General features: G+C 51.5%; 1 protein-coding gene across 1 annotated transcript in view; it reads right to left on the bottom strand.

Moving 5' to 3' along the window:
* The window catches only part of ankar (ankyrin and armadillo repeat containing), a 397884-nt gene that overhangs the window by 309533 nt on the left and 60878 nt on the right, over positions 1-27473 (bottom strand). Inside the window, exon 4 of the mRNA XM_072494724.1 lies at positions 26632-26795. Coding sequence (XP_072350825.1) covers positions 26632-26795 — 164 coding nt within the window. The remainder of the gene's footprint in view (positions 1-26631; positions 26796-27473) is intronic.

The following is a 27473-nucleotide window of genomic DNA, read 5'->3' as shown; positions in this document are numbered from 1 at the left end:
ACCACTGTGCCTCCTTCACCCTTCCACATAGAAAGATCAATAGTGTGAAGTGTGGAATGAACTCCAGTTCAGAGGGCACTGCAGCCTCTGCAAATTTTGGCTTTATTCTTGGATGTGGATGGGTTCAATTTTCTGGAGAGAACTGCCCTACAACCCTTCTGGACAACTTACAGAACATGAAAGCCATGTCACACAATCCAGTGGGTTATCTATAAGAATGGATGTATCAGAAATGAACATGAAATTGCAATGTACAAATGGATGCAACATACAATTCCTCTCAAACCCATCTTTTCTGTTGTCTTTGAGCAGGATAAGTTGAGGCAACCAGCAAGAATGCAAAGGTGGGGGTGGGGGTCACCCATGCCTGAAGGTTTTCATGGAGTTCAAGGAGAAATATAGAGTGGGGCTTGCCAATTAGCGATGGTGAGCTTGGACTTGGGATTCCACCCAGTAAAGATGCATGCATGATATAGAAACATGAGGGCCGTGTATGCCTCAATGTTGGCAACAGCTCAAACTGTCACTTGCTCTCCCCTCTTTCACTTACAAGTGAAACTAGGGAGAGGCCATAGCCTGAGCCAGAGGAATCCTGTGTAGCCTCAGCAGAAGCCCTAGTCTTAGCCTTCAGAGGATCCAGGAGAAAGGGCAAGAGAGATGTGCACCTGTAGAGGCATCACTGCAGACACCTGCACCCTTGATTTGCCCAGAGACACACATCTTGGTGGATATGAACTCGAGTGTAGGTGGTCACCACATGGGCACATGTCCACAGCCTAAGGAGGCAGGGTCAGCTGAGCTCACCGTCATTCAGAGGTCAACGAAGGCAACAATGTCAACTAGTCAGCATGCTGCCTCCAACCCTGCTGCAGATGTCAGAGACCACCGAGAAGAAGTCACATGCCCAGGAAAATCAAGAAATATTGATCACAACTTGTTGAACGGATGAACAAATGATTCCCACAAGCTCCGAAAGACGTGCTGTCAGGTAATTCGGACATTCTGAATTCTCCCTCAGTGTACCCGAACAGGTGCCAGAATGTGGCGACAAGGGGATTTTCACAGTAATCTCATTGAAGTGAGCCTACTTGTGACAACAATAAAGATTGTTATTATAATTATTACTTGGATAACTATAATCACTTTCACTTCAATAATGTTTGCAGGGAGACAAGGCTTTGTGCCAGGGCCCTTGCAAGCCATGTGCACGCACTCTCTTGTGCACACTGAGCTTTCATCCATCAAAGACCCATGTTGTCCCAGGTCTTTAGCATTGTCAATACTACCTGTTGGGGTTCCCTTTCAGGGGCGAAATTCTCCTACCCGCCCCGCCACATTTCTGCGCCGACCGGCCGGCGGGAGTCTCTGTAACACCGGCCGGTCAATGGGGTTTCCCATTGTGGGGCACCCCCACGCCGTCGGGAAACCCCCGAGCGCCGGCAGAACGGAGACTCCCGCCGGCGGAGAATGACGCCCCTGTTCTCCAATTGAGATGACATGCATCTCCACCCACCTACTGATTCTCGTCCCATGCATCATCTTGGGATCCCGACAATCAGGCTCTGCTTAGTTTCAACCAGACCAGAAATGGTGGTATTTACATTGTTTATGAGCCCCGGCACCATGAGCCATCTCCCAGAAACCTATGCTTTTCCCCATTACTGCGATCCACCCTGTCATTACTTTCAACCTCCCCAGTTTCCTCTTGTTACGCTTCGACCTTCTTCCTTCTTCGACAAGTGCAAGTCAACATCCAAGTATTCTTCCACCCTGAGAATCCCACCCCTGAAACAACTGATCTATCTTGCCTCCTCCTGCACACTCCCCGGGTGGGTGTGTATCTCATATCCACACTTGACGCCCCTTCACATTACATCATCATACTTTTATCCTTTGGCCCACATAACCTTCACCATTCCTTCATACTACGTCTACCCTCAGTTTGTTCAACAGGAGTCCACAATTGACTCCACTGATCCCTTCCTGTGAACCCTTCACAGTTGCACACACCCCATTCCCCTTCACACCTGGACAGCCCCCATGCATAGATACACCCCCATGCCCCTTCACACCTGCACATAATTCTGCTGAATTCTAACCCCCTTCTCCCGCACCCAGCACTCACCATGGCCCTTCCCACCCATCCCCTCAGTTCTATCTGCCGTCTTGCAACACCCCTGTAACCCTATACCCTTTCTGCACTCCCAACTGCTAAGCCCCCCTCTAGGCCTCCACCCATCCACCACATCTTTAGTCCTCTTCTAACTTTCTTTAACCCAGCCATTTCCCTCAATAGACTCTTGCGCCCAATAGTAACTCCTGCTGCTTTCCACCTGCAGCGGGATAATCCAATCCCATGGCAATGTTTCTGGAAGAAAGTCTGATCCCATGGCAAGGTCCCTGGAATAAAGTCTAAAGGTTGAGGGAGGTCCCTAGCAGAAGGTCCAAGATAGAGCGTGGTTGTTGCTTGGTAAATTTCCGCCTTCTGGAAGCGGCTTCACAGAGGATCCATATAGCTGAAGCTCCGCCCACCCAATGCTGCATGTGGTGCTCCAGGATCCAATAGCTGGAGGCCCTTCATCTTCTTGTTGGATGTTTGCAATCTAACCAAGGCTTTCTTAAAGTAAGCTCTGATTTTTGGATGCCACGTTGGTCCAGATGTGTTCCAGACAGTTGTGTTTTCCCACTGACACCATGGAAAATTAGGCATGCGGGCCAAGATTCCAGTTGGGCCTTCATCAGCATTCCATTAGCAGGATGCAAATTAGTTTCACACTGACCTCTGGTGGGAATTGCAACCCATCAGGAAAGGCAGCATTGGAAGGTCCCACTGTCATTTCAGATCGGCATGAAACTGATTTTTGCACCTCTTGCAGAATTCTCCCCCCTAATCACTCATTCTTGAACCTGCTAACATGGGCATGAAATAATTATGCCCAGAGATTCTCCTGGAATTACTTCAGAACCAGCTAACTGGAGTTCCTTTGTGCTGGTTAATAATAAACCTTCCAGTTCTAGCTTTGAAAAGAAGGGTGGCTTAGTCACAGTGCTCTAACGACAGATTGGTTGAGAAATTACCCAGAGGTTGGTGTTATGATCTCGGTTACAAATAAAATTCAAAATCCAAGTTATCTACTGAAAGAATGAAAACACAAGACTCTGCGGTTTAAAACAGAAGACTTGTACAATACAAGAGTCAAATAAAACAACCACTAAATACTATCTAGCTAACCACCTACTCTAACACCCAGAATCAACATTAGTTAAACATGAATTGACAGGAAAAATTTCAGACTGATTATAAACTATAAATTACCCATTGAATGGTAGATAGAACTAAGAGAAGTATTATGAATTTGCTCAGAATTTCACAGGATATAGTTTATCAAACTCAGTCACAAGGGCTGAGATTTTCTGACATCGCACTACAGGGAATTCAGCAGCCCATCCAAAAGTCTTACGGGGGGACTAGATAATCCTGGCGGTTGGCAGCACTGCAAAATACCACTGTAGCGCACAAAGACTCCATGAGACGAATAGAGTGAAGTCAATGAGGCTTTATTAAGCGTGTCTGTTCCCCAGCAGCCCGATAGTAAACTGGCCTGCGGGGGAAGGCACCGGCTTCTTATACTTCGCCTTCAGGGCGGAGTATGAGGTCAACGGCCAACCAGGACCCGGGATCTGTCAGCCAATGACATTAGGGCTTCCAGTCCCACATGACCCCCAATACATACTACCACATTCACCCCTTGTCAAAAATGAACCCGGCGGGGTGATGCTTCGTATGGTGGTAAGGGTTTACAGGGCTGGTCCTGGGAGGATAGAACAGTTACATGGTAGTACAGTATTGGACAGTATCGTCCTGTTACAACTATTTACAGAGGGTATAGGAAAAACAAAATGTTCATTGAACAGTCCATCTTTGTTTTACATCGACGCCACGAGTCGGTCGGGCGGTCTGGTCGTCCGTGTCGATCGCCTCGGCCCCGGCGGTGGTGGTGGTGCTTGTACCAGCGTTGTCGCCTCCGGGAGCCGCACGGTCTCAGCTGTCGGTGCAAAGGGGAGGGGGACTGATCCTCCTGGGCAGGGGGCGGTCGCGGGGTGCGGCGGTGGCAGGAAGGGGGGTGGTTGGGTTGATGGTGTCGGGGGGGGTGTGCGTGGTGCCGGCGGGCGCCAGATCCCGCAGGGAGACCGTGTCCTGTCGGCCGTCGGGGTACTCCACGTAGGCGTACTGGGGGTTTGCGTGGAGGAGGTGAACCCTTTCGACCAACGGGTCCGCCTTATGTGCCCGCACATGCTTTCGGAGCAGGATGGGTCCTGGGGCCGCCAGCCAGGTCGGCAGCGACGTTCCAGAGGAGGACCTCCTAGGGAAGACAAGGAGACGCTCGTGCGGCGTTTGATTAGTGCTTGTACATAATAACGACCGGATGGAATGGAGAGCGTCCGGGAGGACCTCCTGCCACCGTGAAACTGGGAGATCCCTGGACCGTAGGGCCAGTAGGACGGCCTTCCAGACCGTGCCGTTCTCCCTTTCTACTTGCACGTTCCCCCGGGGGTTGTAGCTGGTCGTCCTGCTTGAGGCTATGCCCTTGCTGAGCAGGAACTGGCGCAGCTCGTCACTCATGAAAGAGGACCCCCTGTCGCTGTGGACGTATGCGGGGTAACCGAACAGCGTGAAGATGCTGTTCAGGGCTTTAATGACTGTGGCCGCGGTCATGTCGGAGCAGGGAATGGCAAAAGGGAAGCGGGAGTATTCGTCCACTACATTAAGGAAATATGCGTTGCTGTCGGTGGAGGGGAGGGGCCCTTTGAAATCGAGACTGAGGCGTACAAAGGGGCGGGAAGCCTTAATCAGGTGCGCTCCATCTGGCCTGAAAAAATGCGGCTTGCATTCCGCGCAGATGTGGCAGTCCCTTGTGACTGTACGGACCTCTTCTAAAGAGTATGGGAGATTGCGGGACTTGATGAAGTGGTAAAACCGAGTGACCCCCGGGTGGCAGAGGTCCTCGTGGAGGGTTTGGAGGCGGTTAATTTGTGCGTTGGCACATGTGCCGCGGGATAGGGCATCGGACGGCTCGTTCAGCTTTCCGGGCCGGTACAAGATCTCATAGTTAAAGGTGGAGAGCTCGATCCTCCACCTTAAGATCTTGTCATTTTTAATCTTGCCCCGCTGTGCATTATCGAACATGAAGGCTACCGACCGTTGGTCAGTGAGGAGAGTGAATCTCCTGCTGGCCAGGTAATGCCTCCAATGTCGCACAGCTTCCACTATGGCTTGGGCTTCCTTTTCCACTGAGGAGTGGCGGATTTCTGAGGCGTGGAGGGTTCGGGAGAAAAAGGCCACGGGTCTGCCCGCTTGGTTAAGGGTAGCCGCTAGAGCTACGTCGGAGGCGTCGCTCTCGACCTGGAAGGGGAGGGACTCGTCGATGGCGCGCATCGTGGCCTTTGCGATGTCCGCTTTGATGCGGCTGAAGGCCTGGCAAGCCTCTGTCGACAGAGGGAAGGTCGTGGTCTGTATTAGGGGGCGGGCCTTGTCTGCGTACTGGGGGACCCACTGGGCGTAGTACGAAAAGAACCCCAGGCAGCGTTTCAGGGCTTTTGGGCAGTGCGGGAGGGGAAATTCCATGAGTGCGCGCATACGTTCGGGGTCGGGGCCTATTATCCCATTGCGCACTATGTAGCCCAGAATGGCTAGCCGATCGGTGCTAAAAACGCACTTGTCCTCGTTGTACGTGAGGTTCAAGGCTTTGGCGGTCTGGAGGAATTTTTGGAGGTTGGCGTCGTGGTCCTGCTGATCGTGGCCGCAGATGGTTACATTGTCGAGGTACGGGAACGTGGCCCGTAACCCATGTTGATCAACCATTCGGTCCATCTCCCGTTGGAAGACCGAGACCCCGTTTGTGACGCCAAAAGGGACCCGTAGGAAATGGTATAATCGCCCGTCTGCCTCGAAGGCTGTGTACTTGCGGTCACTTGGGCGGATGGGGAGCTGATGGTAGGCGGACTTGAGGTCCACGGTGGAGAAGACTTTATACTGGGCAATCCGATTGACCATGTCGGATATGCGGGCGAGAGGGTACGCGTCTAGTTGTGTGTACCTGTTGATGGTCTGGCTATAGTCAATGACCATCCTTTGTTTCTCCCCTGTCTTCACTACTACCACCTGCGCTCTCCAGGGACTATTGCTGGCCTGGATTATGCCCTCCTTTAGTAGCCGCTGGACTTCGGACCGAATGAAGGTCCGGTCCTGGGCGCTGTACCGTCTGCTCCTAGTGGCGACGGGTTTGCAATCCGGGGTGAGGTTCGCAAACAAGGACGGGGGTTGCACCTTGAGGGTTGCGAGGCCGCAGATAGTGAGTGGGGGCATGGGGCCGCCGAATTTAAACGTAAGGCTCTGTAGGTTACATTGGAAGTCTAAGCCCAGCAAGGTGGGGGCACAGAGTTGGGGAAGGACGTTAAGTTTGTAGTTTTTGAATTCCCTCCCCTGTACCGTTAGGGTAACTATGCAGAATCTCTGGATCTGTACGGAGTGGGATCCTGCAGCTAGGCAAATCTTTTGTGCGCTGGGGTAGGTAGTTAAGGAACAGCGTCTTACCGTGTCGGGTTGTATAAAACTTTCCGTGCTCCCGGAGTCGACTAGGCATGGCGTCTCGTGGCCGTTAATTAGGACCGTTGTCGTCGTCGTCTGGAGAGTCCGGGACCGAGCCTGATCGAGCGTAACCGAAGCGAGCCGTGGTTGTAGTAGTAGGGTGTGGTCCGTTGTTGCCGTCCAAGATGGCGTCGGGGATGGACAAAATGGCTGCCCCCATACATCGTACGTGGCTGAGGGGTCACAAGATGGCGTCGGGGGTGGACAAAATGGCCGCCCCCATGCGTCGTACAGGTCGGGGGCGGTCCAAGATGGCGGCGCCCCTCCTCCCCTCGTGGTGGTCGGGACCCAAAATGGCGGCGTCTGCGGGTCGCACATGGTGTGCTGGGGGGTCTGGGGAGCGCTAGGACCGCGCAGAGTTCCTTCACTGCGAGCGCCAGGGCCGCGGGCGCTAGGACCGCGCGGAGCTCCCTCACTGCGAGCGCCAGGGCCGCGGGTGCTAGGACCGCGCGGAGCTCCCTCCCTGCGAGCGCCAGGGCCGCGGGCGCTAGGACCGCGCGGAGCTCCCTCGCCGGGGACAGCGGTGGTCGGGGCCCAAGCCGGCGGCGCCGGCGGGTCAGTCGTGGGGCCGCGAGCGCAAGGAGCACAAGGAGCGCGAGGAGCTCCCTCACCGGGGACAGCGGCGGTCGGGGCCCAGGTAAGTTGCGCCGGCGGGTCAGGCGTGGTGCGCGGGACGGGGGTGAGGGCCCAGGTCGGCGGTGCCGGCGGGACAGGCGTGGGGTGCGGGGTGAGGGCCCAGGTCGGCGGCGCCGGCGGGACAGGCGTGGGGCGCGGGACGGGGGTGAGGGCCCTGGTCGGCGGCGCCGGCGGGACAGGCGTGGGGCGCGGGACGGAGTGAGGGCCCAGGTCGGCGGCGCCGGCGGGACAGGCGTGGGGCGCGGGATGGGGGTGAGGGCCCAGGTCGGCGGCGCCGGCGGGACAGGCGTGGGGCCGCGAGCGCTAGGACCGCGCGGAGCTCCCTCACCGGGGACAGCGGTGGTCGGGGCCCAAGTCGGCGGCGCCGGCGGGTCAGGGGGAGCTCCCTCACCGGGGACAGCGGCGGTCGGGGCCCAGGTAGGCGGCGCCGGCGGGTCAGGCGTGGGGCGCGGGAGGGGGGTGAGGGTGGCGTTCGGGACGCGAAAGACCCATTCCTCTCCGTGGAGAGTGTTGGCCGGCACCCAAATCGGGAGCGCCGGCGGCGGGTCGTACATGGACTGCGGGGAGGGGGGTTGGGGAGCGTAGGCGGCGTGCAGGGCTCCCAGTTCTCCCGGGACCGCGGTGGTCGGGACCCAGAGCGGCTGCGCCTGCGGGTCGCACATGGCGTGCTGGGGGGGTTGGGAGGCATAGACTGCCTGTAGGGCTCCCTGTGGCCCCGGGACGGCGGCGACCTCGCGGGATCGGCACACCACCGCATAGTGGCCCTTTTTCCCGCAGCTTTTGCAGATGGCTGCGCGGGCCGGACAGCGTTGTCGGGGGTGCTTCGCCTGGCTGCAGAAATAACAGCGGGCGCCCCCGGTGCGACTCGGCGTTTGGGCCGCGCAAGCCTGTGGGGTGTCCGGGGGGGGGGTTTGCCGCGACGGGTACGTACGGGGCCCAATGGCCTGCCGCGCGGTCGGGGCCGTAGGCGTGGGTAGCGCGGCGTAGAACTCGTCCTCGATTCTTCGGGAGCTTGCCGTCTCGTCGCGAGCTGGTAGCGAGCGTAGATTTGGTTAACTGGGCGGACATAGAGACTTTTCAGTGCTGCGAACGCCGTCTGGAAATCGTCGGTGTCTTCAATGAGGGTGAAAATCTCCGTGCTCAGCCTCGAGTGCAGGACCTGCAGTTTTTGTTCGTCTGAGACCCGGCCGGTGGTCGGTCTGAGGTAGGCCTCGAAGCAAGTCTGCCAGTGTTTGAAGGCTGCTGCCGCATTCACTGCGTGGGGGCTGATCCTCAGGCATTCTGGAATGATCCTGAGCTCCATAGTCCTTTTTAGGCACGCTTAATAAATTGTAGCGCACAAAGACTCCATGAGACGAATACAGTGAAGTCAATGAGGCTTTATTAAGCGTGTCTGTTCCCCAGCAGCCCGATAGTAAACTGGCCTGCGGGGAAGGCACCGGCTTCTTATACTTCGCCTTCAGGACGGAGTATGAGGTCAACGGCCAACCAGGACCCGGGATCTGTCAGCCAATGACATTAGGGCTTCCAGTCCCACATGACCCCCAATACATACTACCACAACCACCTAAAGTCTTTTAAAGCTCTGTCTTCCCTTTGAAGAATTATAACTGTTCTCCTCGTATAAGCTATTCTGATCTCCAGCCGACAGGAGCACACAACCCAACCTGGGTTCCATGTTTTTACCATGGCTACATATCTGCAGAACCTCCTCAGCTTGGGCTAGATGGCATAGATCTACCAATACTAACCTGAAGTAACAGAAATAGCTGTAGCAACTGTGTATTTGCACATGCTCAGCTTCTGGGTCTGGCCTCTGTCTTCTTCAGCTTGCCCTTACTACACCACTGGATTCATCAACTTCTTTCCTCTGTGATGGACGTATTTGGTGCTATCCTCAAATTCCTTTGTTATCTGATCCAATACAGGCAGCAAACTTACATTTGATTTTTCTCCTGTGCCTGCGTGGTAACCTCCAGTGCACTCCTATTGCTCTAGCTTGTCCCATTCCTGGTCCTCAAAATCACGCTTCTGCAGGTACTCAATCATTAAAAATAATTTCACCTTTCATGACTTCATATGCCAACATTTTCTGAACATCAATAATAGAATGACCGATGCCATAATGTTTAGTCCCCATTAGAAAAGTCATGTCTTTGATAATGATCCTGTCCTTCCTTTCGTTTTTATAGTTTTACTGAAGCATTTGTGTACTGTCCACGAGATGATTGAAACGGTTATTATTTACAATTTACATGCTATTCCTTTTTTGGCATCTCCTCTCCCCCACCCCCCTTGTTCCCCCCGACTCCCGATCCCCTCCTCCCCTTTCCTACTATTTTTGAGCCCTGTCTTAAGCCCTTTTCTCCGCTGTAGATGGATTATTCATTGCTCATTTTACTCTTACGGCTTTGTTGGCGGGGCCCTCTGGCCCCCTTGTCGTTCTCTCCCTTTCATCCATTATTGGCTTCAAACAGGTCTTGGAACAGGCTGATGAAATGCCTCCATGTTTTGTAGAAGCCATCGTTCGATGGTGCATTTGATCTTCTCCAGATGGAGAAAGTCCGACAGGACTGCCAGCCAGAAAGAAGCTGTGGTGGTGCTGCTGATCACCAGCCAAGCAAGATTCTCTGGCGGGCGATTAAGGAAGTAAATGCAAGGGCGTCGGCCCTCTTCCCCATATGTAGTTCTGGCTGGTCTGATACCTTGAAGACTGCCACGGCTCCACTCTTATCCCCACAACCTTGTACATCGTCTCGAAGAAGGCTGTCCAGAACTCGACAAGCCTGGGGCATGTCCAGAACATGTGGGGGCGTGGTTGGCCGGGCCTCCCTGCACCGTTCACATTTGTCCTCCACCTCCGGGAAGAACCTGCTCATTTGGGTTCTTGTCAGGTGAGCTCGGTGCACCACTTTAAACTGCATGAGGCTCAGCCTTGCACAGGAGATGGTGGAGTTGGCCCGACTGAGTGCTTCGTTCCAGAGTCTCCACCCTACTTCCACCTCTAGTTCATCCTACCACTTCTGTCTTGCTCCGTCCAGTGGTGCTCTTGCCCTTTCTAAAAGTTGTCCGTATATGTCCCCGCAGTTCCCTTTTTCCATACTGTCTGCGTCCAGTAGACCCTCCAACATTGCGTCTCTCGGGCGCTAGGGTACCTCGTCTTTGACTTGTAAATATCGGAGTTCCTGTCCGTTCTGTAGTTCCAGTTTCTCCGTCAGCTCTTCTAAGTTCGCAAGTCTGTCCCCCGTGTAGGAGTCGCTGCTAGTGTCCCCGTCCTTTCTCCACCTCTTAATGGTGGTGTGTAGCATGGCGCTTGGGAACCTCTGGTTGCCGCAGATGAGGGCCATGGTGGGCACCTTGGTTAAGCCGAAGTGTTGTCTCATCTGGTCTCAGGTTCTTAGCGTTGTTACCGGACTGGATGTGTGTTTTGCAGGCGGGGATGGGAGTGCTGTCATGGGGAGGGTACGGAGGGTCGTTCCTGCGCAGGAGGACTCCGCCAACCTCACCCATTTGGTGTTCGGTTCCCTTACCCATTCCCTCACTCTCTCGGCCAGGCACCCATGCTTCTTCGCTCCTGCAGTGTTGCCTTAGGGATTTTTGGTTCCTTCACCCTCCCCGCCACCCCCCCACCCCCGCCAATACAAATGGCATAATCATTTTATCTATTTTTGGAAAAAGGTCTTGGGGATGAAGATCGCTATGGATCAAACAGGAAGAGGAACCTTGGCAGTACATTCATCTTGGTTGTCTGCACCCTCCCCGCCAGGGAAAGAGGGAGTGCATCCCATCTCTGTCGGTCCTTTTTAACTTCCTCCGCCAGACTGGTCCGATTCCACTTGTGGATCCGTGTCCAGTCGTGGGCTATCTGAATCCAGAAATAGTAGAATTTGTTTTGGGCTATTTTAAATGGGAGACCTTCCAGCTCTGTCCCGCCCCCATTTGGGTTCACCGGGAAAACCTCACTTTTGTCCTGCTTGAGTTTGTAGCCCGAGAAGGCCCCGAATTCTTCTAGGCGCTTCATGATCTCTTACAATCCGTTCCGTGGGTCCAAGATATAGATGAGCAGATCATCAGCATAGAGTGAGACTCTGACCCTTCCAACCTCTCGCTTCTCGCAGGACGATTGCCAGGGGTTCAATTGCCAGGACAAACCAGAATGGGGACAGTGGGCATCCCTGCCTGGTGCCTCTGTGCAAATGGAAATGTTCAGAGCTGGTGGTGTTGGTCCGAATGATCGCTCTGGGGGCATTGTACAGGGGTTTCACCCACGGGTTGAACCCCGTCCCCAGCCCGAACCACTCCAGTACCTTAATGAGGTAATTCCACTCAACTCTGTCGAAGGTCTTTTCTGCGTCCAGGGAGATATTCAGCAGCTGATGTTCACAGCTAGCTGTCTACCCTTGACAACAGTAAGAAGTCTTACAACACCAGGTTAAAGTCCAACAGGTTTGTTTCGAATCACTAGCTTTTGGAGCACTGCTCCTTCCTCAGGTGAATGAAGAGGTAGGTTCCAGAAACATATATAGACAAAGTCCAAGATGCAAGACGATACTTTGAATACTTAATTACTTTGCAGGTAATTAACTCTTTACAGAGCCAGAGAGAGGGGTAATCACAGGTTAAAGAGGTGTGAATTGTCTCAAGCCAGGACAGTTGGTAGGATTTCGCAGTTGGTGTGTGTTAATGTCAGTGATTTACATAGAACATACAGTGCAGAAGGAGGCCATTCAGCCTATCGAGTCTGCACCGACCCACTTAAGCCCTCACTTCCACCCTATCTCCGTAACCCAATAACCCCTCCCAACCTTTTTGGACACTAAAGGTAATTTAGCATGGCCAATCCACCTAACCTGCACGTCTTTGGACTGTGTGAGGAAACCAGAGCACCCGAAGGAAACCCGCGCAGACACGGGGAGAACATGCAAACTCCGCACAGTGACCCAGCAGGGAGTCGAACCTGGGACCCTGGTGCTGTGAAGCCGCAGTGCTAGCCACTTGTGCTACTGTGCTGCCCCATGGTCTTCATTATGAAACCCGTGTCATCCCAGTTGGGAGCATACACATTTACCAGGACGACCGATGCCATGTCCAGGACACCGCTGACCATGACATACCATCCCCCTTGGCCCATAACCGTCTTTGTCGCCATGAACACCGCCCTCTTGCTTATCAAAATAGCTACCCCCCTAGCCCTCGTCTCATTGCAGGACTGGTAGGTCTGTCCCACCCAGTCCTTACTTTTTAAAAAAATTTAGAGTAGCCAATTATTTTTCTTTTCTAATTACGGGGCAATTTAACGTGGCCAATCCACCTAACCTGCACACCTTTGCGTTGTGGGGGTGAACCCCGCACAGACATGGGGAGAATGTGCAAACTCCACACGGACAGTGACCCAGGGTCGGGATTCGAACTCGGGTCCTCAGCGCCGCAGTACCAGTGCTAACCACTGCGCCATATGTGGCCCCTGCACCCAGTCCTTCCTTACCTGCAGTCGGTCATTCTCCCTCAGGTGCATCTCTTGGATGAAGAAGATGTCGACTTTCAAACTTCTCAGATGGGCGATCACTCTGGATCTTTTCACAGGGCCATTAAGTCCCCTGACATTCCAGGTGATAATTCTGGGGGGGAAGGGGGGGTTGTCCCCTGCCTTCTTGATGGATCAACCATACTTACCTGGTGGATGGGCCCCTGCAGTCGGGAATTTCCCTTTGTCCATGGGGGCACTCAACATGACCGCAAACTGTGTGTACGCCACGTCGGTACGACCCTGCACTCAGGGTTTCCCTTTGTCCAGGACCCTCAAAAGGGCTGCTTATGGCACCATCTCGTACCTTCAACCCGAACCTTACCTGCTGAAGTCAATCTCGAGTCATTCCCTTCCTTCTCATTGTGTTCCTTCGTGGTACCCCTTCCCCCCTCTCTCCCCATTCCTATCCCCCTTCCCCACTGTGGGCCCCTCCCTAGTTCCCCCTTACATTCCCCACTCCTGCCCCTGTGGTTGCACCCCCCCCTCCCCGCCAGACATTCCCTCCACACTGGAAGGTGTGTTGTGACCCCTCTTGCTTTCATGCTTCCTGGCGATAGCTTTCCCTGCTAGTGTGGTGCCCCCCCCTCTCGGGCTGGTCTTACCCCTTTCCTATGCCCAATCGATACATATGTTCTGGTCTTGTCCGAAGTTAGAGAAGTTTTGGAGGTCGTTTTTCAGCATTTTGTAGGCGATCTTGGGTGTGGATTTAGAACCCAGTCCACTGTGGGCCATATTCGGGATATCAGACTTGCTGGAGTTGCGGACGGAAAGGGGGGTAGATGTTTTGGCCTTCGCCTCGTTGCACTCGCAGGCGGGTCCTGTTGGGATGGAGGTCAGTTTCTCTGTGCCTCAGTGTGGCTGGGGGATTTAATGGAGTTCTTACACTTGGAAAGGGTGAAATTTGTTCTGAGGGAAACGAGTGAGGGGTTCCAGAAGAGATGGGTTTGTTTATATTACATTTCTTTTTTTTTTAATAAACATTTTATTGAGGTATTTTTAGGTATTATAACAACACAATAAACAATGTACATGAAAGTATAAACATAGTGCAAAGGTCATCTCCCTCCCTTACACGTCCCACCTTTATTAACCCCCTACTCTAAGCTAAACTACCCCCCCCCCCGCCCTTCTGCTGACGATTAATTTTCCGCAAAGCAGTCGACGAACGGTTGCCACCTCCGAGCGAACCTTAACAGTGGCCCTCTCGAGGCAAACTTGATTTTCTCCAAACAGAGAAAGCTAGCCATGCCCGATAGCCAGGTCTCCAACTTCGGGGCCTTTGAGTCCCCCCAAGCTAATAGTATCCGTCTCCGGGCTACCAGGGAAGCAAAGGCCAAAACGTCTGCCTCTTTCTCCTCCTGGATTCCCGGGTCTTCTGACACCCCGAAAATCGCCACCTCTGGATTCAACGCCACCCTTGTTTTTAACACCGTGGACATGATATCTGCAAACCCCTGCCAAAAACCCCAAAGCTTCGGACATGCCCAGAACATGTGGACATGGTTCGCTGGTCCTCCCGCACATTTTGCACACCTGTCTTCCACACCAAAGAATCTGCTCATCTGGGCCACTGTCATATGAGCCCGGTGAATGACCTTAAATTGTATAAAGCTGAGCCTGGCACATGTTGCGGACGCGTTGACTCTACTCAACGCGTCTGCCCATAGACCATCCTCTATCTCTCCTCCCAGCTCCTCCTCCCACTTGCGCTTCAGCTCCTCGGTCTGTGTCTCCTCTGACCCCATAAGTTCCTTGTAAAGGTCCGAGCTACCCACCCTCTGGAAACTACCCTGTCCTGAATCCCCCTGAGCGGTAGGAGCGGGAAGGTTGACACCTGTTTATGTAGGAAGTCCCGCACCTGCAGGTACCTGAATTTGTTTATCCTCGCCAACCCAAACTTCTCCTCCAGCGCCCTCACACTTGGAAAGCTCCCCTCTATAAACATATCCCTCATCCTCTCAATTCCTGCTCTCCGCCATATCCGGAACCCCCTATCCATACTTCCCGGGGCAAACCGGTGATTATCACAGATTGGCGACCAGACCGATGCTCCCTCTGCTCCCACATGTCTCCTCCATTGCCCCCAGACTCTCAGGGCTGCCACCACCATGGGGCTGGTGGAGTACCCTGCCAGCGGGAACGGCAACGGCGCAGTTACCAACGTCCCCAAAATGGCGCCCTTGCATGAAGCCACCTCCATACACTCCCATGCCGACCCCTCCCCCACCACCCACTTCCTGATCTTGGCTATCTTCGCCGCCCAGTAATAGCTACTAACATTTGGCAGCGCCAGCCCACCCTCTCCCCGACTCCGCTCAAGCATTACCTTCCTTACCTGCGGGGTCTTGCCCGCCCAAACAAAGCCAGAGATCACTTTGTTGACCCGTTTAAAAAAGGACCGCGGAATAAAGATGGGGAGACATTGAAACACGAACAGGAATCTCGGGAGGTCCATCATCTTCACCGTCAGCATGCTCCCAGCTAATGACAATGGGAGCGCGTCCCAACTCCGAAAATCGTCCTTCATTTGGTCTACTAGCCGAGCCAGATTTAATTTATGCAGCCGCTTCCATTCCCCCGCCACTTGAATGCCTAGGTACCTAAAGCCTCTCCCTACTAATCTAAATGGCAGCTCCCCCAATCGCCTCTCCTGTCCCCTCGCCTGGACCGCAAACATCTCACTTTTCCCCATATTTAGCTTATATCCCGAAAACTGGCCAAATTCCCTTAGAACATTCATGATTTCTTCCATCCCCTCTAATGGGTCCGATACATACAGAAGCAGGTCATCTGCATAGAGCGAGACTCTGTGCTCCACCCCCCCCCCCCCTCCCCCTCGGACCATCCCCTTCCAGCCCGTTGAGGCCCTCAGAGCAATTGCCAACGGCTCTATAGCTAGTGCGAACAACATTGGGGAGAGGGGGCATTCTTGTCTCGTACCCCGGTGCAGTCTAAAATAGTCCAATGTTGTCCTATTCGTCCATACACTTGCCCCAGGAGCCTGATACAGCAACCTGACCCAGTCAATAAAATCCCGCCCAAATCCGCACTGTCCCAGTACCTCCCACAGATAATCCCATTCTACCCGATCAAAAGCCTTTTCTGCATCCATTGCGATCACTACCTCCACCTCCCTATCTTCCGGGGGCATCATGATCACATTTAACAACCTTCTTACATTGGCCACCAACTGCCTACCATTAACAAACCCCGTCTGGTCCTCCCCAATAACAACCAGAACATAATCCTCAATCCTGGAGGACAAGATTTTGGCCAGCAGTTTGGCGTCCACATTCAACGGTGATATCGGCCTGTAGGAGCCACACAGCTCCGGGTTCTTGTCCCGCTTCAGAATCAGCGAAATCGTGGCCTGTGACATCGTCGGGGGCAGCACCCCTCTTTCCCTTGCCTCATTGAACATCCTCAACACCGGCCCCAATATCCCAGAGAACTTTTTATAAAAAACTCCACTGGGTACCCGTCCGTCCCAGGGGCTTTACCCGCCTGCATGGCCTTCAGACTCTCCACTATCTCTTCCAACCCAATTGGGGTCCCCAGCCCTTCTATCAGCTCCCCGTCCACCTTTGGGAAATTCAGCCCCCCCAAGAAGTGCCTCATCCCCTCCGGTCCCGTCGGGGGTCCCGCCCGATACAGCCTACTGTAGAAATCCCTAAATGCCATATTCGCCCCTGCTGAATCTCTAACCAGGTTCCCATCTCCGTCATTTACTTTCCCTATCTCCCTGGCTGTCTCCCTCTTTCTAATCTGCTGCGCAGGCATTCTGCTGGCCTTTTCTCCATACTCATAGATCGCCCCCCTTGCCTTTCTCAGCTGCTCCACCGCCCTCCCTGTGGTTAACAAGCCGAACTCCGCCTATAGCCTCCGCCGTTCCCTTAAAAGCCCTGCCTCTGGGGTCTCCGCATAGCTCCTATCGACCTGTAGTATCTCCTTAACCAGTTGGTCCGTCTCTGCCCTGTCCACCTTCTCCCTATGGGCCCATATCGAGATCAGCTCCCCTCTGACCACCGCCTTCAGTGCTTCCCAGACCATCGCTGCTGAAATTTCCCCCGTGTCATTGACCTGCAGGTAGTTCTGAATACATTTCCTCAGCCGCTCGCACACCCCTTCATCAGCCAAAATTCCCACATCTAACCTCCAGTGCGGGCGCTGGTTACTGTTTTTCCTAACCTGCAGGTCAACCCAGTGCGGAGCATGATCTGAGATTGTGATCGCCGAGTACCCCATGTCCACCACCCCTGCCAGTAAGGCCCTGCTCAAAATGAAGAAATCGATCCGGGAATACACTTTATGCACGTGTGAGTAGAAGGAGAACTCCTTCACCCTCGGCTGCCCAAATCTCCATGGATCCACCCCCCCACCCATCTGCTCCATGAGCCCTTTTAGTTCCTTTGCCATTGCTGGCGCCTTGCCCATTTTCGAGCTTGACCGGTCCAAGCCAGGGCCAATAACTGTGTTGGCCCACCTGTGCGAGACCAGGCCCGGTATCTTCCCCAGCATCCTCTTTATAAACGCCACATCATCCCAATTTGGCGCATACACATTTACTAATACCACCTGCACCCCCTCAGCTTTCCACTGACCATAATGTACCGACCTCCCACATCCAAAACTATTCTACCCGCCTCAAACACCACCCGCTTATTGATCAGGATCATGACCCCTCTAGCCTTTGAATCCAGTCCCGAGTGAAAGACCTGACTGACCCAGCCTTTCCTCAATCTAATCTGGTCAGTTACTCGAAGGTGCGTCTTCTACAACATTACCATGTCTGCCTTCAGTCCCCTAAGATGCTCGAACACACGTGCCCTCTTGACCGGCCCATTTAACCCTCGAACATTCCAGGTGATCAGCCTCATTGGGGGAACTCATTGCCCCCCGCCCCCTTCGCTGATCAGCCATCCCCTTCTTTGGGCCTGCCTCCAGTCCATGCTCCATGCCTCCACCGGCCTGCCCCCAGTCAGCCTCCGCCCCCAACCTCCTCTCTGTCCCTTGGCCCAAGTCCCTCCCTCGTCAGCAGTTTATATTACATTTCAAGGAGTTTGTTGCTGCCAGTTGCTGGAGGAGGGGAGGGTAGTTGCAGGGGGGGGGGGTAGTTTTAAAAAAAAAATTCTTTATTGTCACAAATTGGTTTACATTAAATCTACAATGAAGTTACTGTGAAATGCCCCTGGTCGCCACACTCCGGCACCTGTTCGGGTAAACTGAGGGAGAATTCAGAATGTCTAAATTACTGAACAGCACGTCTTTCAGGACTTGTGGGAGGAAACCGGAGCACCGGAGGAAACCCACGTAGATATGGGGAGAACATGCAGACTCCATGTCATGATATGCAGACATACAGATAATGATATACAGACAGGCACAGACAGGCAGCTAATGAACACAGAGAACAGGACATGACCAATGAGCAGGCAGGACACTCAGGGGTGGTATCTAACTATTAAAAGGCACGAGGCACTCACACTCTGCCTCTTTCCCCTGATGAACATCTACAGAGTGAGTCAGGATGTATTTGCAGTATCACACCTCCAGCATGTGGCTAAGAGCTAGTCTGGTCCAGTCAGACAGAGTAACCACACTTAGGTTAGCAGAGAGTCAAACTCACAGAAAACTGTGCTAACTGTGCCACTGGTTCAATAAATCAGATTGAACTAACTTCAAGGTCTGGAGTATCTTTTGGTTAAAGCTGCATCCAGTTGCAGCCTGTGTTATTCCAGAGTACATAACACGACACGGTACCAGGTGTGGGGTCTTTGGCTGTCTCCTTGCGGATACGAACCACCTTCTCATCAGACGCCGGGAGGGTGCTAGCACACAGCTGCACCTGTGATTCAATCTGCCGGATGATTTGCAGCAGTTCACTAGGCAATGTGATGGAGCAGGACAATGCATCAGCGATGATGAGCTCCTTTCCAGGCGTGTACACTAAGTCAAAGTCGTACCTTCTGAGTTTGAGGAGGATGCGCTGCAACCGAGGTGTCATGTCGTTCAGGTCCGAGGTGTCATGTCGTTCAGGTCCTTGTGGATAATGTGGACCAGAGGCCTATGATCCGTCTCGACAGTGAATGTAGGCAGGCCATAGACATAGTCGTGAAACTTGAGAATGCCAGTGAGAAGACACAGGCGTTCCTTCTCTATTTGCACATACCTTGTTTTGGTGTGCATCATGGCCCTCGATGCGTAGGCTACTGGTGCCCAGGATGAAGTGTCATCGCGTTGAAGCAGCACCGCACCGATGCCATCCTGGCTCGCATCTGTTGAGATCTTTGTCTCCCTGTATGGTGAAAAATGCCAAGACGGTTGCAGTGGTGAGCTTGGCTTTCAGCTCCAACCACTCTGCCTGGTATGCTGCCTTCCACTCAAAGGCGGTGGACTTTTTCACCAGGTTTCGTAGGGCCCTGGTGTGTGAGGCCATGTTTGGGATGAACTTCCCCAGAAAATTGACCATGCCCAGGAAGCGCAACACCGCCTTCTTGTCTTTAGGGACCTTCATGGCTTTGATGACCATGACCTTATCTGTGTCTGGGCGCACGCCCTGCTGAGAGATCTGGTCACCTAGGAACTTGAGTGTCGACATGCCAAAGCAACATTTGGACCTGTTCAGCTTCAGGCCATTGGCATGGACACAGCGGAATACCTGCTGGAGACGGGAAACATGCTCTTTAGGGGTCGTGGACCACACAAACCCCTTCAATGCCCTCCATCATCTGCTCCATGATGCGATGAAATATCTCCGATGCCGAGACAATGCCAAACGGCATGCGATTATAGCAGTATCTGCCAAACGGTGTGTTGAAGGTGCAGAGCCTCCTGCTGGACTCATCCAGCTGGATTTGCCAAAATCCATGTGACGCATCTAACTTGGTGAAAAAACGTGCGTGTGCCATCTCACTGGTGAGTTCCTCCCGCTTCGGGATGGGGCAGTGTTCACGCATTATTTTCTTATTGAGATCCTTGGGATCAATGCAGATGCGCAGGTCTCCCGAAGGTTTTCTAACATATACCATCGAGCTGACCCAGTCAGTCGGTTCGGTTACCTTGGAAATGATGCCCTGTTGCTGAAGATCCGTGAGCTGTGCCTTCAGGCGCTCCCTCAGCGGAGTCGGGGCTCGGCATGGTGCGTGGACCACTGACCTGGCATCAGGTCGTAGCAGAATCTTGTATCGATATGGCAGCGTGCCCATCCCGTCGAACACATCTGGATACTGAGCGAGGATGTCGTCAATGCCAGCCTGAAGATCCACATTGGAGGATGTCGTAAACCCATTGCATGAGGTTCAGCTGCTTGCAGACTTGGGCCAAGTAGGGATGCCCTGTCTGGCTTGACAATTTCAAAACATAACCGTGCATGGGTGCTCTGGTTGGAGACGAGTAGATGGCAGGATCCCAAGGCCGTGATAGCATTTCCGTTGTAGTCCAGGAGCCTGCAGGCTGCTGGAAGGACCTTGGGGGGCTTCTTGATGCATTTGAAATCTGCCTGTGAGAGGAGGTTGGCAGAAGCACCTGCGTCCAGCTTAAACTGGATGGAGCAGTGGTTGACCTGCATCACCGCACGCCATTCGTCCGCAGAATCCACAGTGAGGATGGACTGAATTTGTGATGAGTTAGATGTGGCATATACACATTTGGTGATGATGCCCACACAGTAGGCGGAGTCCAGGCATTCTTCCTCTGGATCTGTTGTGCTGCCAAGATCAGAATCCTGTAATCGTTGTTGCACACTCTGAACACGCCGTCGTCGGAATTGAGAGCGCTGGCCCCTGACTGGTGGTGCAGACCTGCACAAGGCTGCATAGTGTCCAGGCTTCCCGCAGTTTAAACATCACCTGCCTCTTGCAGGGCAGTGTTTCGTTAAGTGGGCGTTGCCGCAGTTCGAGTACGTCATGACGTTGGCGTCCTGACGCTCCGCGCTTCGTCGCACATGCGCAGTGCGGGTGTCGACCGCTTTGTTATCCCGTTCGCATCACGCATGCGTGGGGCCCCGGGAAAAGCGAGCGAAATGGCCGCTTTTATCAATGCTGAGGCGCTGCATCCAGGAGATGGCCTGCACACTCTCTGCCTCGTGGGAGGCAAGTTTCTCATTTTCAGCCGATTTGTACTGGGCATAGCGATTTTCGGCGTGCTCATGCACTGTGCATGTTTCAATCGCGACTGGCAGGGTCATATGCTTGATTTTCAGTAGCTGCTCTCTCAGAGGATCAGAGTGAACTCCAAAAACGATTTGGTCTCTGATCATGGAGTCAACAATATCACCAAAGTTGCAGGACTGCGCTAGCAGGCGGAGGTTAGTTAAGAAGGGGTTGAAAGATTCATCTTTACCTTGTAGACGCTGCTTGAATATATAGCGCTCGAAGATTTCATTGGTGTCCACTTCACAGTGACTGTCAAACTTGTCCAAGACGGTCTGAAACTTTGTCTTGTCCTGCCCTTCGGTGAAGTGAAAAGAGTTAAAGAGTTCGATGGCTTGATCACCCGCTGTTGAGAGGAGAAGCACAATCTTCCTTGCACCAGATGCACCCACGATGTCTGAAGCTTTGATGTACAGCAGAAACTTTTGCTTGAATGTCCGCCAGTTGGCACTGAGATTGCCAGAGGTCCTGAGCTGGTGAGGAGCCTGAATCTTCTCCATGATGCCGGGATACATTCGCTGGTTGTCATGGAACGGACTATCCCGCCTGTCAAGGCGCCGTCGTCCCCACCACCACCTCTCCGGCGGTCGACAAGGATCAGAAGCAAGCCCAGAGACTGGACTTATGAACATTTGTTCTGTTTGCTATGTTCTGTTTTCTCACATTAGACAGCTGTCTTCACATGTAAATACGTTCACATATGCCACCGCTTGTAAATATGTTAATATATGCCACCACATGTAAGTACGTTCCCATATGCCAACAAAACATTTTTTTAAACGGGAGATGTCACAATATGCAGACATGCAGATAATGATATACAGATAGGCACAGGCAGGCAGTTAATGAACACAGAGAACAGGACATGACCAATGAGCAGGCAGGACACTCAGGGGTGGTATCTCACGATAAAAGGCACGAGGCACTCACATTCTGCCTCTTTCCACTGATGAACATCTACAGAGTGAGTCAGGGTGTATTTACAGTATCACACCTCCAGCATGTGGCTAAGAGCTAGTCTGGTTCAGTCAGACAGAGTAACCACACTTAGAACAAAGAACAAAGAACAAAGAAATGTACAGCACAGGAACAGGCCCTTCGGCCCTCCAAGCCCGTGCCGACCATGCTGCCCGACTAAACTACAATCTTCTACACTTCCTGGGTCCGTATCCCTCTATTCCCATCCTATTCATGTATTTGTCAAGATGCCCCTTAAATGTCACTATCGTTCCTGCTTCCACCACCTCCTCCGGTAGCGAGTTCTTAGGTTAGTAGAGAGTCGAACTCAGAGAGAACTGTGCTACTGGTTCAATAAATCAGATTGAACTAACTTAAAGGTCTGGAGTATCTTTTGGTTAAAGCTGCATCCAGTTGCAGCCTGGGTTATCCCAGAGTACATAACACGACATTCCACACAGACAGTGACCCAAGTAGCGAATCGAATCTGAGATCCTGGAGCTGTGAAGCAACAGTGCTAACTGTGCTACCGTACTGCCTATTGGTTAGGGTGTTGGGGGGGTGGTGGGTTTGGGGTTTTGTGTTGGTTTTATTTTGTACTACTGTGTGTTTTAAATGTTAAAACGTTAAACATTTTGAATAAAAGTACTTTTAAAAAAATGAGCATAAGCGCACTCTCAATAAGCTTTGCGCACGTGAAGTGGGAGACAGCCTGAATGAGGCAACCAGAGTGGGATTCAAAGTTGGTAATTTGGAGCAGTGTGGTAAGTGATATAAAGACCTACCTTGGGTATCTGCTGCAATAAGTGAAGGTAAGAGTTTAATAAATTTTCCTCAATAATTTAATTGGTGATAGAAATGTCGGTGAGTGGGGTTAAGTGCTGCACGTGTGAGATGTGGGAGATCTGTGATACTTCCAGTGACACTTCTATATGAAGTGCACCCAATTGCAGCTCCTCACAGACTGCATGGATAGGTTGGAGCAGCAGTTGGATGCACTTAGGAGCATGAAGGTAGTGGAAAGCATCATAGACAGGAGTTTTAGTGATGCCGTCACACCCAAGGTGTAGGCAGATGGGTGACTGCGAGAAGGGGCAGGCAGGCAGTGCAGGAATCCCCTGTGGTCATCCCCCTCTCAAACAAGTGTACCATTTTGGATACTGGGGGGGATGTCCTATCAGGGGATAACAGCAGCAGCAGTCAGAGCAGTGGCACCATGACTGGCTCTGTTGTTAAGCAGGCTGGGACAAAGAGCACTCAAGCAATAGTAATAGAGGACTCTGAAATTGGGGGTACAGATAGGTGCTTCTGTGGAAGTTAAAGGGACACCAAAATGGTATGTTGCCTCCCTGGTGCCAGGGTCAAGGATAGCTGTACTGACTGATCACAGCTGTACTGCGGGTGCACACCTCGGAGGGCTCATACAGTGAGGCAATATGGTTAGAGCTCAGGAATAGGAAGGGGGTAGTCACAATATTGGGGGTTTACTATAGGTCTCCCAAAAGCCGGCAGGAGATAGAGGAACAGATATGTAGGCAGATTTTGGTGAGATGTAAAAGTAACACGGTTGTTGTGGTGGGTGATTTTAACTTCCCCTATATTTACTGGGACTCACTTAGTGCTAGTGTCGTGGATGGGGGCAGTGTTTGTAAGGAGCATCCAGGAAGACATCTTGAAACAGTATGTAGATAGTCCAACTAGGAAAAGGGCTGTAATGGAGGTGATATTGGGAAATGAGCCCGGCCAGGTGGTTGATGTTTTAGTAGGGGAGCAGTTTGGGAACAGTGACCACAATTCAGTCAGCTTTAAGGTACTGATGGATAAAGATACAAACAGTCTCTGGTGAAGGTGCTAAATTGGGGGAAGGCTAATTACAACATTATTAGGCAGGAACTGAAGAATGTAGATTGGGGCAGATGTTTCAGGGCAAATCAACATCTGGCACTTGGGAGGCTTTCAAGTGTAAGTTGATAGGAATTCAGGACCGGCACATTCCTTGTAAGGATGAAGGATAAGTATGGCAAGTTTCGGGAAGCTTGGATAACGAGAGATATTGTGAGCCTAGTCAACAAGAAAAAAGAAGCATTTGTCAAGGCTAGGAGGCTAGGAACACAGGAAGCAAGTGTGGAATACAAAGAAAGTAGAAAGAAACTTAAGAAAGTAGTCAGGAGGGCTAAAAGGGGTCACGAAAAGTTATTGCCCAGCAGGATTAAGGAAAATCCCAAGGATTTCTATACATATATAGAGTGCAAGAGGGTAGCCACGGAGAGGGACGTCCCACTCAAGGACATGGGAGGGAATCTGTGCGTGGAGCCAGAGGAAATGGGCGGGTATTATGTGGTGATATGCCTGCAAACAATATTGTAGATAGATGGTGGTGCGACCTCCAACCAGCAAGTGGCGGCACAGATCCACCATGCGGTCTTGAGACAGTGGTCATGTAACAAGGCACTCAGATATAAGACAGGGCAGACCCGGTGATCGGCAGATGGTTATAAGACGTACATGAGGACAGTCATGCATAGGGGTAGTTCCAGGGGAGTATAAAGATTCTCCAAGATAACTTGCTCTGTATTTGATCGTTACCTTACCATGTGTATATTAATAAAATCTGGTTTGGATAAGTCACAAGCAGTTCTGTAAATTCCTTGCTAGACATCCAACATTTCCCACAACAATATTAAATGAGTACTTTGCGTCAGTATTCACCAAAGAGAAGGACTTGGTGGATGAAGGGTGTGTAGATAGTTCGGGTCATGTTGAGATCAAACGGAGGAGGTATCGGGGGGGCTTGAAAAACATTAAGGTAGATATGTCCCCAGGGCCTGATGGGATATACCCCAGAATACTGAGAGAGGCAAGGGAGGAAATTGCTGGGGCCTTGAGATAAATCTTTGTTTCCTCACTGGCTACAGGGGTGGTCCCAGAGGATTGGAGAACAGCAAATGTTGTTCCTTTGTTTAAGAAGGATAGCAAGAATAATCCAGGTAATTACAGGCTGGTGAGCCTTACGTCAGTGGTAGGGAAATTATTGGAGAGGAATCTTCAAGACAGGATTTATTCCCACTTGGAAATAAGTGGACGTATTAGGGAGATAAACATGGTTTTGTGAAGGAGATGTCATGTCTCACTAACTTGATCGAGTTTTTCGAGAACGTGACAAAGATGATTGATGAGAGTAGGGCAGTGGATGTTGTCTACATGGACTTCAGTCAGGCCTTTGACAAGGTCCCTCACAGCAGACTGGTACAGAAGGTGAAGTTAAACGGGATCAGAGGTGAGCTGGCAAGATGGATACAGAACTGGCTCGGTCATAGAAGCCAGAGGGTGGCAGTGGAAGGGTGCGTTTCTGAATGGAGCGCTGTGACTAATGACGTTCCTCAGGCATCAGTGCTGGGACCTTTGCTGTCTTTAATACATATATAAATGATTTGAAGGAAAATGTAACTCGTTTGATTACTAAGTTTGCGGACGACAGACACAAAGGTTGGTGGAATTGCTGATAGCGAAGAGGACCGTCAGAGGAAACAGCAGGATACAGATCAGTTGGAGACTTTGGCAGAGAGATGGCAGATGGAGTTTAATCCGGAAAAATGTGAGGTAATACAATTTGGAAGGTCTAATAAAAATAGTAATATACAGTAAATGACAGAATCCTTAAGCGTATCAACAGGCAGAGGGATCTGGGTATACAGGTGCACAGGTCAGGTGTAGATGGTAGTGAAGAAGGAATATGGCATGCTTGCCTTCATCGGCCGGGGCATTGAGTTTAAAAATTGGCAAGTAATGTTGCAGCTTTACAGAACCTTAGTTAGGCCGCACTTGGAATATAGTGTTCAATTCTGGTTGCCACACTACTAGAAGGATTTGGAGAGGGTACAGAAAAGATTTACACGATGTTGCCTGGTATGGAGGACATTAGATATGAAAAGAGGTTGGAGAAACTTTGTTTGTTCTCACTGGAATGATGGAGGTTGAGGGACGACCTGATAGAAGTCTACAAGAGTATGAGTTGCATGGACAGAATGGATAGTCAGAAGCTTTTTCCCAGGGTAGGAGAGTCAATTACTAGGAGGCATAAGGTTTAAGGTGCGAGGGGAAAGGTTTAAAGGAGATGTACGTGGCAAGTGTTTTACACAGAGGGAGGTGGAAGCTTGGAACTCACTGCCGGAGGTGGTAGTGGAAGCAGATACGATAGTGACTTTTAAGGGTCTTCTTGACAAGTATATGAATAGGATGGGAATAGAGGGATATGGTCCCCGGAAGAGTAGGGTTTTTTAGTTCAGATGGGCAGCATGATTGTGCAGGCTTGGAGACCAAACGGCCCGTTCCTGTGCTGTAATTTTCCTGGTTCTAACATTTGTAATTATAAGTTAGCAGACTGTATCAGCACGTGTTTTGACTACAGGGCACATGGCAAAACTAAATTGTTTCATCATTTGCTAACCACAGTACACAAGTCAGAGTGGGATCAATGAATAGCAATTGAGATTGGAATCCTGAATAATTTTCCCTTCCTCACCATCAACACTGTTCATCAGACTTTTAGCAAATATCAGCTACTAAACGTGGAACATGGCTTGGTATGAAACAATGCGTTCCATTTATCCATTGAACTATTAAAACTGATTTACATACTTTAGAACCAGGTTTATTTGTGCTTTTAATGTTTTTCTCTGCTCAAGAAGAAGGATGTACAGCTACATGAATACCTTAATATGTTCAGGCACATCCTCAAGTGCAGGAGTTCCGATGTCAAATTCAATTCCACCATGCAAATGGAAGTACTCATTCTTTCTGTACAAAAAATGTTTACATTTGAAGTTTTGACCTAGAAGATGGGGTGGCAACTCACGCTCAGTTTTTAACTTCTCATCTGTTAAGAAAAAGACAGGGATATTGTAAAAAGGAGACTGGTGATTGTGAGGCAATGCTTAATTTAATAGCTGTTCTGCAAAGCAAATGTTCCACATATTGTTAAATGGCATTAAAGATGATTATTTTCCTAAGTAACCTCATCAATTAAAAATTGTTCCTTATATTATTTGAGGTTTTTTAAAATGAATTTAGAGTACCCAATTCTTTTTTTCACCAGACACAATTAAGGAGCAATTTAGTGTGCAATTTAGAGCAATTCACCTATCCTGCACATCTTTGGTTTGTGGGTGTGAGACCCCCTCAGACATGGGGAGAATGTGCAAACTCCACATGGTCAGTGACCCGGAGCCGGGATCGAACCCGGGGCCTCAGCATCCTGAGGCAGCAGTGCTAACTATTATGCAGCCCTTATTTAAAGTTATTTAATTTTTTAATACAGTCACAGATGATGTGTGCACCCAAACTACTAACTGAGTTCTTAACCATGAAGACCAGGAGATCAAACAAATGAAAAGTGCACTCAATAGAGAGCATGGGCGGAATCCCGAATCGCGATCAGGCAGAGATTATGGCGCCTGCCGAAAATCAACGTTGGCACCGGGCACCCAACGAAGCGCCATGCTCCGGTGCCTCGATAGCGGCGTGGTGGTGGATTGGCCATGCAAAATATACTGTA

Source organism: Scyliorhinus torazame, chromosome 2 (genome assembly GCF_047496885.1).
Source record: "Scyliorhinus torazame isolate Kashiwa2021f chromosome 2, sScyTor2.1, whole genome shotgun sequence".
Lineage (NCBI taxonomy): Eukaryota > Metazoa > Chordata > Chondrichthyes > Carcharhiniformes > Scyliorhinidae > Scyliorhinus > Scyliorhinus torazame.
This window is presented reverse-complemented; position numbering and strand designations above follow the sequence as displayed.